This window comes from Hyaloscypha bicolor (genome assembly GCF_002865645.1).
Source record: "Hyaloscypha bicolor E unplaced genomic scaffold K444scaffold_124, whole genome shotgun sequence".
NCBI lineage: Eukaryota > Fungi > Ascomycota > Leotiomycetes > Helotiales > Hyaloscyphaceae > Hyaloscypha > Hyaloscypha bicolor.
Window position 1 is genome coordinate 818243 of NW_020194626.1, and position 11627 is coordinate 829869.

At 48.0% G+C, this 11627-nt stretch overlaps 4 protein-coding genes across 4 annotated transcripts; 3 read left to right on the forward strand and 1 right to left on the reverse strand.

The window, feature by feature from the left end:
* Nucleotides 1-87: 87 nt before the first annotated feature.
* On the forward strand, nucleotides 88-6064 carry K444DRAFT_654876 (uncharacterized protein; the record flags this gene model as incomplete). The annotated part of the gene is made up of 15 exons (XM_024885966.1): nucleotides 88-666; nucleotides 759-1208; nucleotides 1262-2080; nucleotides 2183-2314; nucleotides 2360-2526; nucleotides 2608-2915; nucleotides 2969-3319; nucleotides 3387-3423; nucleotides 3574-4184; nucleotides 4233-4307; nucleotides 4346-4555; nucleotides 4670-4693; nucleotides 4851-5125; nucleotides 5176-5205; nucleotides 5364-6064. The coding sequence occupies 15 exons, from the start codon at nucleotides 88-90 to the stop codon at nucleotides 5943-5945; spliced, it is 4650 nt and encodes a 1549-aa protein (XP_024732748.1). The 3' UTR covers nucleotides 5946-6064.
* A 749-nt stretch (nucleotides 6065-6813) lies between these two features.
* K444DRAFT_537220 (uncharacterized protein) lies at nucleotides 6814-8652 on the forward strand (the record flags this gene model as incomplete). The annotated part of the gene is made up of 3 exons (XM_024875450.1): nucleotides 6814-7007; nucleotides 7063-7882; nucleotides 7933-8652. The coding sequence occupies 3 exons, from the start codon at nucleotides 6814-6816 to the stop codon at nucleotides 8650-8652; spliced, it is 1734 nt and encodes a 577-aa protein (XP_024732749.1).
* A 1680-nt stretch (nucleotides 8653-10332) lies between these two features.
* Nucleotides 10333-11073, forward strand: K444DRAFT_633374 (uncharacterized protein; the record flags this gene model as incomplete). The annotated part of the gene is made up of 1 exon (XM_024883600.1): nucleotides 10333-11073. The coding sequence occupies one exon, from the start codon at nucleotides 10333-10335 to the stop codon at nucleotides 11071-11073; it is 741 nt and encodes a 246-aa protein (XP_024732750.1).
* A 39-nt stretch (nucleotides 11074-11112) lies between these two features.
* Nucleotides 11113-11549, reverse strand: K444DRAFT_81592 (uncharacterized protein). Its single transcript, XM_024888737.1, has one exon. It carries the CDS (start codon nucleotides 11395-11397, stop codon nucleotides 11152-11154), a length of 246 nt encoding a protein of 81 aa, XP_024732751.1. The 5' UTR covers nucleotides 11398-11549; the 3' UTR covers nucleotides 11113-11151.
* Between the last annotated feature and the right edge of the window lie 78 nt (nucleotides 11550-11627).

An 11627-nucleotide genomic window follows, 5' to 3' on the forward strand; every position in this document is an offset into this window, starting at 1 on the left:
TCATCTTTGACGTCTCAATAAAGATCCAAGTTGTATCTTCTCTCTCTTCTTCTCTTACTCTTTCCCTGTGCCTGCAATACCTCCACCATGTTTTATACAAAGTCGGACCGCATGTTCACTGAGAACGCGGAGGGACCTGATGGCACCAGCGTTCCTCTTCACAACATTGACAATACCGGCGAGCGTCCACATCAGCCTGAGGAGGCTTCTTCCTCTACGAGTGATGTCGACAACAATGGAACATGGGGCGAGCGTGATATTGGAGTGCCAGTCAATCTCCGTTCAGCTATGAGCGAGTATGAGGAAATGCGCCGGGAATTGACCGCTCTTTCGAAAACTCGCACCGAGAAAAGCATTAAAAGTAATGCAACACGAGAAAAATCTAGGCTAGGAGGGATCTCGGCGGCTGGAAGTCGTCGTTCTCGTGCAGCTTCCGATGCTCGCAATGAACTTGAGCGAAATCTTGAAGCTCAGGAGGGAGAGAAGCCTGAGGAGGGTAGTGAGGGTGACTTCGAATTGGATGAGTTCTTGAAGGATGGCCACTTTGAGAAGAGACGGGCTGGAATGTCAACCAAGAAAGTTGGTGTCGTCTATAAGAATCTTACAGTGAAGGGAGTGGGAGCGACCACTACCTTTGTCAAAACCCTACCATCTGCTGTTATCGGGGTAAGAGCTTTGGATTCCCCCAAGAAATGATTTAAGTTGTTTCCATTGCGAAGGAAATATCTGCAACGAAATAAATGCTGACCATCTTGCAGACTTTCGGCCCAGACCTTTACAACTTACTTTCCAGATTCATCCCTGGGTTACCAAAACCTGGCTCTGTAGGAGAGAAGCGAGACCTGATCCGTGATTTCACCGGTCTTGTTCGAGATGGCGAGATGCTTCTGGTCCTCGGGCGGCCAGGAAGTGGATGCAGTACGTTCTTGAAAGCTGTTAGCAACAAAAGAGCGGCCTTCGCAGGCGTCGAAGGCGGGGTGTTTTACGGAGGCATTCCGGCCAAAGAACAAGCAAAACATTACAAAGGAGAAGTCAATTACAACGAAGAAGACGATCAGCATTTTCCAACTCTGACTGTGGAGCAAACACTCGAGTTCTCACTCCTGAACAAAACGAAGAAGCACGAGAAGGGAGATATTCCGATTATCATTGGTGCGCTTTTGAAGATGTTTGGGATTTCCCACACCAGATACACATTGGTTGGTGATGTAAGTGTTCTAGTGTACTGCTTATTTATGGTACATTATTGCTGACCTTTTAGGCTTTCGTCCGAGGGGTTTCTGGTGGTGAGCGAAAACGTGTTTCCATTGCGGAAACACTTGCGACGAAATCTACAGTCGTTGCTTGGGATAATAGCACCCGTGGCCTGGACGCTTCAACGGCTCTCGATTACGCCCATTCGCTTCGAGTCATGACCGATATCAGTAACAGAACAACACTTGTAACGTTGTACCAGGCCGGGGAGGGCATTTACGAGCTTGTAGACAAGGTTCTCGTTATCGATGAAGGCCGAATGGTGTATCAAGGACCCGCAGGCGCTGCCAAGAAATATTTCCAGGATCTTGGGTATTACTGTCCAGAGAGACAGACAACAGCAGATTTCCTAACTGCTTGTACTGACCCGACTGAGCGAAGATTCCGAGACGACTTCGATGGGCCGATTCCGAAGGGCCCAGTTGAGCTCGAGAAGGCCTTCCGGGAGAGTGAAGCGTATAAACTTGTCCTTCGGGATGTCGAGAATTATGAGAAAATGCTTCACGAGACCGATCATGCCGATGCCAGGGAGTTCAAGCAGTCCGTACAGGAAACAAAGTCCCGAACGGTGTCAAAACGATCAAGCTACACGGTTTCGTTTGTTCGACAAGTCCTTGCTTGTACGAAGCGTGAGTTCTGGCTGACGTGGGGCGATAAAACGACCCTTTACACGAAGTTTTTCATTATCATCTCGAACGGCTTTATCGTTGGGTCTCTATTTTATGGACAAGGTACCGATACTGCGGGTGCATTCTCAAGAGGTGGAACACTCTTCTTCTCTATCTTATTTTTGGGATGGCTTCAGCTGTCTGAGCTGATGAAAGCTGTGAGTATTGATCCGCTTGTAGCAACGTCCAACAGCTCTTGGAACATCCTACTCCAGGAATTGCCTGAAAGAAGCATGCTTACCCCGATTTCTTGGCAATAGGTTTCGGGTCGCACTATCATTGCCAGACACAACGACTATGCTTTCTATCGACCTTCCGCTGTGGTTATCGCTAGAGTCCTCCAGGATTTCCCTATGCTGTTGGTTCAGGTCATCCCATTCTCGATCATCATGGTAAGCGAGTCCCAACTTCAGAAGGACGGAACTGATATTCTTCAGTACTTCTTGACCGGTCTGGACGTAGATGTCTCCAAATTCTTCATCTATTTCCTGTTTATCTACGTAACGACACTCTGCATTACATGCTTGTATCGAATGTTTGCCGCTCTGTCTCCTGGCATCGATGATGCAGTACGATTCTCTGGCATTGCGCTCAATCTTCTGATGTAGGTTGCTTTCCCTGGCTCGAGTATCCCATTTTTGCCCCCTCCCTACTGTACAATAACCTTGTTGAAACTTTTGATTAGTACCTATACCGGATATGTTATCCCCCGGCCGCAGCTGCTTTCCAAATATATCTGGTTTGGATGGTTATACTGGGTCAACCCAATTGCTTACAGTTTCGAAGCTGTCATTACAGACGAGTTCTACGACCGCACACTCACTTGCAACCCATCTGAGACTGTGCCAAACGGCCCTGGCTTTGACAACACTTTATATCAGGGATGTGCCTTTACTGGAGCTGAGGTTGGATCTCTGAATGTTCCAGGATCAAGATATTTAAACGTGTCTTTCAATTATTCAAGAAGTCATCTTTGGAGAAATTTTGGTGTTGGTAAGTGATAGCTCTCACGCTTGAAATCCTGGATATAGCTAAGACCGGTTCAGTAATCGCCTTCACCGTTCTGTATATCGGGATCACGATGATTGCATCTGAGCTCTTCAATTTCAATGCTAGTGGTGGCGGTGCTCTCGAGTTCAAAAGATCGAAAGCCACAAAGAAGAAGGTCAAGGCAGCGACTGCTCCTTCTGATGTTGAGAAAGGAAACAAGGAACGCATTCCCAGCGATTCATCAGGATCTAGCGACATTCTAGGGGTGCAAGAGGAAGAGGCCCTCCAACAGATCTCCGGCTCCGAAAGTATCTTCACCTGGGAGGATGTAGAATACAGTGTTCCGTACATGGGAGACGAACGAAAACTCCTGAACAAAATCAGCGGCTATGCTAAGCCTGGAGTCAGTAAGTAAACAATGTTCATATTTGGTCCCCCCCAATTGAGTGATTCAAATACTGACAAAACTTTTAGTGATTGCACTTATGGGCGCGTCGGGTGCCGGTAAAACGTAAGTCCCAACTTCTCGGAACTTAATCCGTCTTGAAGCAAGGTTCCACAGCTCCTGCGACATTCTACTAGCAATGTCCAACAGTACCTGGAACACTCTACTCCCAAAACACTTGAACGAAGTACACTGACTCAGATTTCTTGGAAACAGAACTCTTCTGAATACTTTGTCTCAGAGACAGAAGATTGGAGTTGTATCTGGGGATATGTTTGTCGACGGAAGACCCCTAGACACTGAATTTCAACGGGGCACAGGGTTTTGTGAGCAAATGGATCTCCACGATGGCACTGCAACTATTCGAGAGGCTCTGGAGTTCTCAGCCATTCTTCGACAAGACCGCAACATCTCAAAAGCTGACAAAATCGCCTACGTCGACAAAATCATTCATCTTCTAGAACTCCACGATATGCAAGACGCTTTAATCAGATGCTTGGGAGTTGAACAGCGCAAGCGGGTTACTATCGGAGTTGAGTTGGCAGCCAAGCCTAATCTATTGCTCTTCTTGGATGAGCCCACCTCTGGGCTTGATTCTCAATCGGCATACAGCATTGTTCGCTTCCTGAAGAAGTTGTCGCAAGCCGGGCAAGCAATCATCTGTACTATTCACCAACCATCTTCAGTCCTTATTCAAGAATTCGACATGATTCTTGCTTTGAATCCTGGTGGACACACCTTCTACTTCGGTGCTGTGGGAGACAATGGCAGTGCGGTAATCAAGTACTTTGCCGACAGAGGCGTCCAGTGTCCACCAAACAAGAATGGTAAGTCGCTCTCCACAGACTTGAACAATATCCTGACGGCTAGAACAGTGGCTGAATTCATTCTTGAGACTGCGGCGAAAGGAGGCAGACGATCAGATGAAAGAGATTCAACTGGAACGACGAGTGGCTCAATTCAGAAAACGCAAAGGAGGTCAAGCAAGAGATCCAGAGAATCAAGACCGAGCGAAGCAAAGTTGAAACTCGAGCCGCAGGCGATCAGCATGAATTTGCCTCACCTGTAGCTTTACAGACAACGGAGCTCACGAAACGCTTGTTCATCCAATACTGGAGAGAACCAGCATACCTTTACGGCAAGCTCTTCGTCTCGGTCATCATTGGTATCTTCAACGGCTTCACGTTCTGGAAATTGGGTAACCAACCTATTTCTTTGTCCTATATCCCAAGCTCCTTACCTCACTGGTCCGGGGGATGTTTCATGCTCTCGTCTCTTTCCCTAAAGAAATACGTAGCTAATTCATTCGTAGGTTACACCGTGGCCGATATGCAAGGTAATCCAAATTGCTCTTTTTTCGTTCGAGAGCTCAGCGCCGGGAACTTCACGGGAGCCTGGATGCGCATTTGTCTCGGGAGCATAGCTCCTCGGCTCCTCAGCTCCTGAGATCTCTCCCTTATTTTAGGAAACTTCCATACTAATTCGACGAATAGACAGAATGTTCACCTCCTTCCTCATTCTCCTAATTCCTCCAACTATCGTCAATGCCGTTGTACCAAAATTTTACCAGAACCGAGCTCTTTGGGAGGTGCGAGAACTTCCTTCCAGAATTTATGGCTGGGTTGCATTTTGTACGGCCAATGTTGTCGCTGAGATTCCAATTGCAATTCTCGGCGCAACAACCTATTGGGCTCTGTGGTACTGGCCCACTGGTCTCCCGACTGATTCATCAACATCTGGCTACGTTCTCCTGATGACCATGCTTTTCGTGAGTCTCCTCTTTGTCCATTGCATTTTGAATTCACCTAATAATAACAGTTTTTATTTCAATCAGCATGGGGGCAATGGGTAAGTTTATTTCCGTAACGAATTGCTATTTTCTTCTGTTGGAGCTGGGAGCCTGGGAGCGGGAGCCGGAATACGCATTCCTGTCTCGCGAGCTTGGCTCCTCAGCTCCTGAACTCTCTTTAGTAATTCAGCGAAACTACATACTAATTCGATGACAGATCTGTGCCTTCGCTCCCTCATTCACAGTCATCTCCAACGTCCTCCCCTTCTTTTTCGTAATCTTCTCCCTTTTCAACGGCGTCGTGCGTCCCTATGCCCAGCTCTCCGTCTTCTGGCGGTACTGGCTCTACTACCTCAACCCCTCTACTTACTGGATCGGTGGCGTCCTCGCTGCAACACTGAAAAACACCCCCGTCCGGTGTGCGCCTCAAGAAGCAGCATACTTCAACCCGCCCCCAGGCTCAACCTGCTCCTCCTACGCTCAGGCATTCGTGGACTCAGCAACTGGATACCTCACCAACCCCGACGCGACTACAGACTGCGGATACTGCCAGTACAGCTCCGGCGTCGACTACATGCGCACTCTTAACATCGAGCCCAAAGATAAGTGGAGATATTTTGGAATATTCCTGGCGTTTTGCGTCAGTAATTGGGCGCTGGTCTACTTTTTTATTTATACTGTAAGGATTCGGGGGTGGAGCTTTGGGTTTGGGTATGTTTTTGGGGTTGCGGGGAAGGCGGGCGGGGCTGTTAAGGGGGTATTTAAAGGGAAGGGGAAGAAGGAGATTAAGGAAATTTAGAGATAGAGAGGTAGAAATAGATTTGGGTTTAGCGATGAACTTGAGATTGAATTAATTAGTACTAGAGCATGTTGTTGGTTGAGTCTATGATCTCATCGTCTAGAATAAAGGAACTGAGCATATTTCAATGTTTTACTCGAGAAGGACATCAACGACTATGAAATTAGAATGTCCTAAATAACTCGGGACATTCGAGGACCGAAAAAAAGTTATTCAGTTACCATTCCGTAATCTTCCACTTTTTGCATAGGCAGCTAGTAGACAGGAAAAGCGGCACTGAATCTCCAATATTCCAAATCTAGCTGGTACATTTGACTAGGCTGGAGGACATCCGAATATTATTGTTCTGGATTCTCGAGATAGTCCAGGAGGGAGATTTTGAATCTACTACAAGTCGAAGGAACATTCGCAGGGTGCCTTTCTAAAATGTACCAACTAGATTTGGGATATTGGAGATTCAGTGCCGTCTTTCCTGTCCACAGCGAAATAGGTAAGAGATCACAATATTCTAATCGAGAATCAAGTTTGTTATACCTCCCAATGCGAAGAGCCTTCAGTGATCAAGGTGCTTCTCGCATTACGAGGACAGCAGTTTCTATTTATAATCTTGTCTCCGTGTTTGGAGCAGCTGTGGCGACGCCACTGCATCCTAGCGCAGAAAAAATCCGGGGAAGCTTGCCCCTGTTCGCTCCAGCCAACATCGGCCCATCACATGTCAGCACAAACTTTCTCCTTCATCACCTCTTTCGAGGTCTTTTCATCAGCATCACCATTTCTGCTACAAATGCCTCGTACCTTCAACTACGAGGCTGTACCGTCAAAGAGGGGCTTCTGATTCTAAGCTTGTCATTGTCGAATGCCTTTCGGAATGGCGGGAGTTCTCAAAGCAATTTGGGGGATGCTGGTCGATGTGCTCCTGTTTTGGCAAATCAGGTTCTCCAGATGGTTGACACGCAAGAAGCCTGTGGAGGTTTGGTTCGAGATCCTGAGGAACGCGAAGTCTTACGAGGAGTGGGAGGAGGCAGCTTTTCAATTGGACGTGCTCTTGGGAAATGACTTGTGGTATGTCGAAATGTACTGGGAAGAGTGTGGACGTATCTAATATGTTAATGCATAGGCGTCAAAATCCCACCTCGAAATACTACGATTATCGACTGATCCACGACCGGCTCCAATCTATCATCGTTGCCCGCGAAGAGGGCGATATCCTGCAGCTTGTCAATCTGCTACGGTCTGGTCTTGTGCGGAATCTGGGCAATATCTCCACCCCTCGACTGTTCAATCGAGCATTTGCTGGGACGAAATTATTGATCGAAGATTATATTACACAAGTTGCGCAAGCCATTGCAGATGTCACGAAACTGCCGACGTCCCCTGGTGCAGATGGCAATGGTGTGATACCAGGATTCAGCAGTCAGGCGAAGCTTGATTTATTACATGATACAAGACAAGCTTTTGGAAGAAGTACCTTGGTCCTCCAAGGTGGCGCCATTTTTGGTTTGTGCCATTTGGGAGTTGTGAAGGCTCTCTTTGGGCGGGGCTTGTTACCAAGGATTATTACGGGAACTGCTACTGGAGCCTTGATCGCGGCTTTAGTTGGAATACATACCGAAGACGAGCTCCCAATGTTTCTGAATGGCGATAGCATCGACCTCTCTGCCTTTGCTGGCAAGAGCTCAGCTGGGGAGAGCGGACAGGAAGAGAGAGGGTTTTTCGATGGTTGGTGGGATACCTTGACAAGAAGAGTTCGGAGATTCCTCCGAGAAGGCTACTTCTTGGATGCAACAGTGTTGGAGGAATGTGTGAGAACAAACGTGGGTGACCTGACGTTTGAGGAGGCATACAACAGAACAAAGCGGGTTCTCAATATCACGGTTGCGACTACTGGAAGGGGGGGAGTTCCCAATCTTTTGAACTATTTAACGGCTCCCAACGTTGTTAGTAAAGTCGTTCACCACAACCAATTCTGCGAACTAATTTTCTATAGTTAATTTGGTCGGCAGCAATAGCTTCCAATGCCTCTTCCCCATCTCTGTATGGACGCTCAATTACTCTCAGATGTAAGGACACCTCCGGCGCGGTAATCCCGTGGTCTGTGGCATCCGACACGACATTTCGACCTTGGACTCATGCTTCCTACAATGACAGAGATTCACCATTATCTCGAATCGCGGAGCTTTTCAATGTCAATCACTTCATTGTCAGCCAAGCTCGGCCATACCTCGTACCATTCCTCCAATCTGATATGCATGGCCCCTCACCACTTTACACACGCGGCGGACGAACGTCATTGACTGGTGGTCTACTGAGACTCATGACTATGGAAATTCATCATCGACTACAGCAACTCGATAGTCTTGGACCCCTTCCTTTGTCGATTAGGCGATTCCTAGTGGATGAGCATATTCCTGCAGCTTCAGTGACTCTTGTACCTGAGCTATCCGCAAGCGACTTTGTGCGTTTACTGGAGACACCTACTCAAGCTAGTCTTGATTACTGGATCTTGCGGGGAGAGAAGAGTGTTTGGCCTGCGGTTGGTGCTTTGAAGGTCAGATGTGCCATCGAATCAGAACTAGATCGTGGCTACCAGTTTGTGAGAAGGAGGAAGGCAGGAGGCTTGCGACGGCGAGGCAGTGCAGTTGATACCAATGGCAAACAGGCCGCAAGAGAACGTGAGCGTGCCAACAGCGCCGGTGCGAAATGGTAGGATCTGGGGAGATACGTTGCATCATCGGGCGTCCAACGTTGCGGGGTATTGAGCCGAATATCGAGCTTGAAGGATTAGGCAACGCCCCTAATGTAAGCAACTTTGTTCAAAATGCGACCGCGGCTTCAGCACATTCGCTAGATTCGAAACACATGATCGAGAATTCATGTGGCAGGGGACCTGTCTGGGCCGAAATCTGATAGGGCTGACAGATACAGCATCGAACGGGATCCTCGAGACAGTCCTCTAGACACGTCGAAGCTCTCTTGCATCTACGAGCTGTTGCTTGTGGGAGCTAGCATGAAGATGGTGTGCAACTACCCCGCTATAACATCGCTTGGAGCCTCGATTGTGGAACATCAGCGAGGTCGGCCAGTTGGGGCTATGCAACAGCATTGTCAACTGAGTAGGGTTCACCTCGAAACATTCGGTTACCGGCGAGGACCGCCATGGCCCGAAGAAAATGAGTCAGTGTTTCGGGCCGGATTGTCTGGAACTTGTTCCGTGTTGTACGGAACCAAAGGTTGGTTCTCGAGAGTGGTATTGATGGGCGACCACTCTCACGATTCACGCTTAGATGCGGTGAAAGCGTGGAGGCTGAGCGAGCCGCTCTCTACTCGGCCTGTAGAACCCTTCCGTCCGCAAAACCTTGGAACTTGGAACAATGTGATATTATAAATCAATCCTTATCTTTGAGTTTCGTCGTCATGACTGTTGCTGAGGTGTAACTCTTCACACCAATCCTCCAGGTCACGACGTTGTTGGATAGGGGAGGACGTCGGAGAAGAGGAGCCGACGCTGGCCGCGCGACTCTTGCTCTTCTCATTATTCCGAATCCAAAATTCTCCGGACAACTTTGATTTGTTGTTTAACTTGAAAAAGTCGACCTTATTTCATGCTAATCTGCAGATACAACGGTTCGACGATCGCCCGTGGAGCTCAGCCCCACACGACAGAAGTGAGGCTGCCTAGCTGTCCTGCAAAGTGGTTGGCGTTGGAGTGGCCTTGTCTGGGAGATCTGTGGAATCTACATCCTATTTGTCGAAGCTTTAGGAGCTTGGACCCTGGGCCCCTTTTCACATGCCTTTGTGCAAGAAGTCCCAAACTGTCAAGTCGGGCGTACTGCGTCATGCACAGAGATCTTGGATGATGCGAACTCCAAAAACGTGGTTCGCACATAGTGACAAGGGCACCAGAAATCAGTCCGTAAATCGGAAGTATCAGCCAGCTGATCCAAGCCATGAGCGGTCAACGTGACGCCGTGTCATCGGCTTAAGTTTGAGATGAATTGTTCTTGACCGTAGGATGTTTGACGGATGGGCTTGGGGGGGTCTATAAGAGCCTCCCTCGCTCCTGCACCTTTGCCTCCACAGTCTCATTCTCATCATTACTGTAACGAATTGATCTTGCATTGAATTACTGTTTCTATTCATTTCTAATCTAACTTCCTTTCTGCTCGCGAGTTATATGCCACTAGTTTCCTAATCGTGCTTTTCTCTTCAATCCTACGAACATATCTTTTATTGATTCCAAAGAGCATTGCCCAGTCTGTCTTCGCTATTGATCAGCCTCATTATTCTTCAGCAGCTCCCTACCCCGTAAGTCACATCATCCCTATATTACAAATATCAATTAACACACCACAGCTCTCTTTGGCCATTTCGACTTCGCGCATTCAACATGCCTCACCAGAACCATGACATTGACAATACTGATCAACCATATGAGGAGATTGATCAATGGGAACTGGCGTGCTTTCAAAGCAACAAACCCATATCATCTGATCGTCCTCTAAACTACAATTGTGAGCATTTTAGCTCCGTCGAGGTTGGAACTCATTCCAATGGCGCCGGACACCCAATGGTTCGCGAGCAGCCAATGTACCACTATGGAACAACAACTCAAACTCAGTACCACAACCAAAGTCCTCAATCCTATGCATCATCAAATCTATCGGGTCCCTGCCCTGAGGGCCCAGAAAAAGAAGATCCCAACATGCACTTCGCCCCTACCTATCTTCCTTTGGGACCTCCCATCGGATTGAATGAAGTTCAGCATCAACGCACCGCATCTTTCAACTCCGATTATTCCGTACCAATGCTTCGTTTTCTCGGCGGACGTGACTACCCTGAGCACTACGCCACCGAGCATGCACCACCATTGGAGACCAGGTTTCTCCCTCAGGATCCTTACATCCAATCCTCGAAGAAAGGCCACGCGTCAACGAAGCGCAGTAAAGAGAGCCACATGAGCATGCAGAGCTGTGGCAGCCATGAGACGGGATATGATAGCTGGGGTCTCATGGATCCGGTGGCGGAAGTTGGATCCTGGGATCGAGAGAGTGGGAAGCTGCGTCCTGGTGACTACGCTTTGGCTTTGAGTGGACTTACGGAATTTCATATTAACGACGACATGAAGTGATGAGTTTGACCCTCCGAACTGGAAGGGCATACTGAAGGGGGTTAAATATAGACTGTACGAGGTTGATACCCGAGGCTTTCACAGGCCTCTTTTATGGGGTTCGGAGTTGCTGGGGATGTGCTTTTTTTCTTTCGTGTATACGCTACGATGTGCTGGGGCAGCTATCTCCTGTTGATGCTTTGATTCCTGTTTTGCTTCGCTTTGTTGGTGTTTGACCGGCTGGGATTCTATTAGCGATCGCGATACTTCATGTCTTGTGAACTTAGCGAGGAGTACCGGTTCACAGTATCTTTTTACAGCAGCAATTATAACCTTAAAATGCATTGATCATGACACCGCTGCATCCCCTCGTTCTTCTCCGCCAACCCAATTTTACCGTTTCATGATCGCTATAGATTCAACGCCGATATCACACTCTACCATTAGATGACGAAAGCAGTATAGTGACTGCACCTCTTGACTTGGGAAGTCCGCTCATTCCTTGTAATGAGTTCTATTTTCCTAGTGCGGGCGGCAACTAGCCACTTTTCTACTGTGTTCATTTTGATGATCCT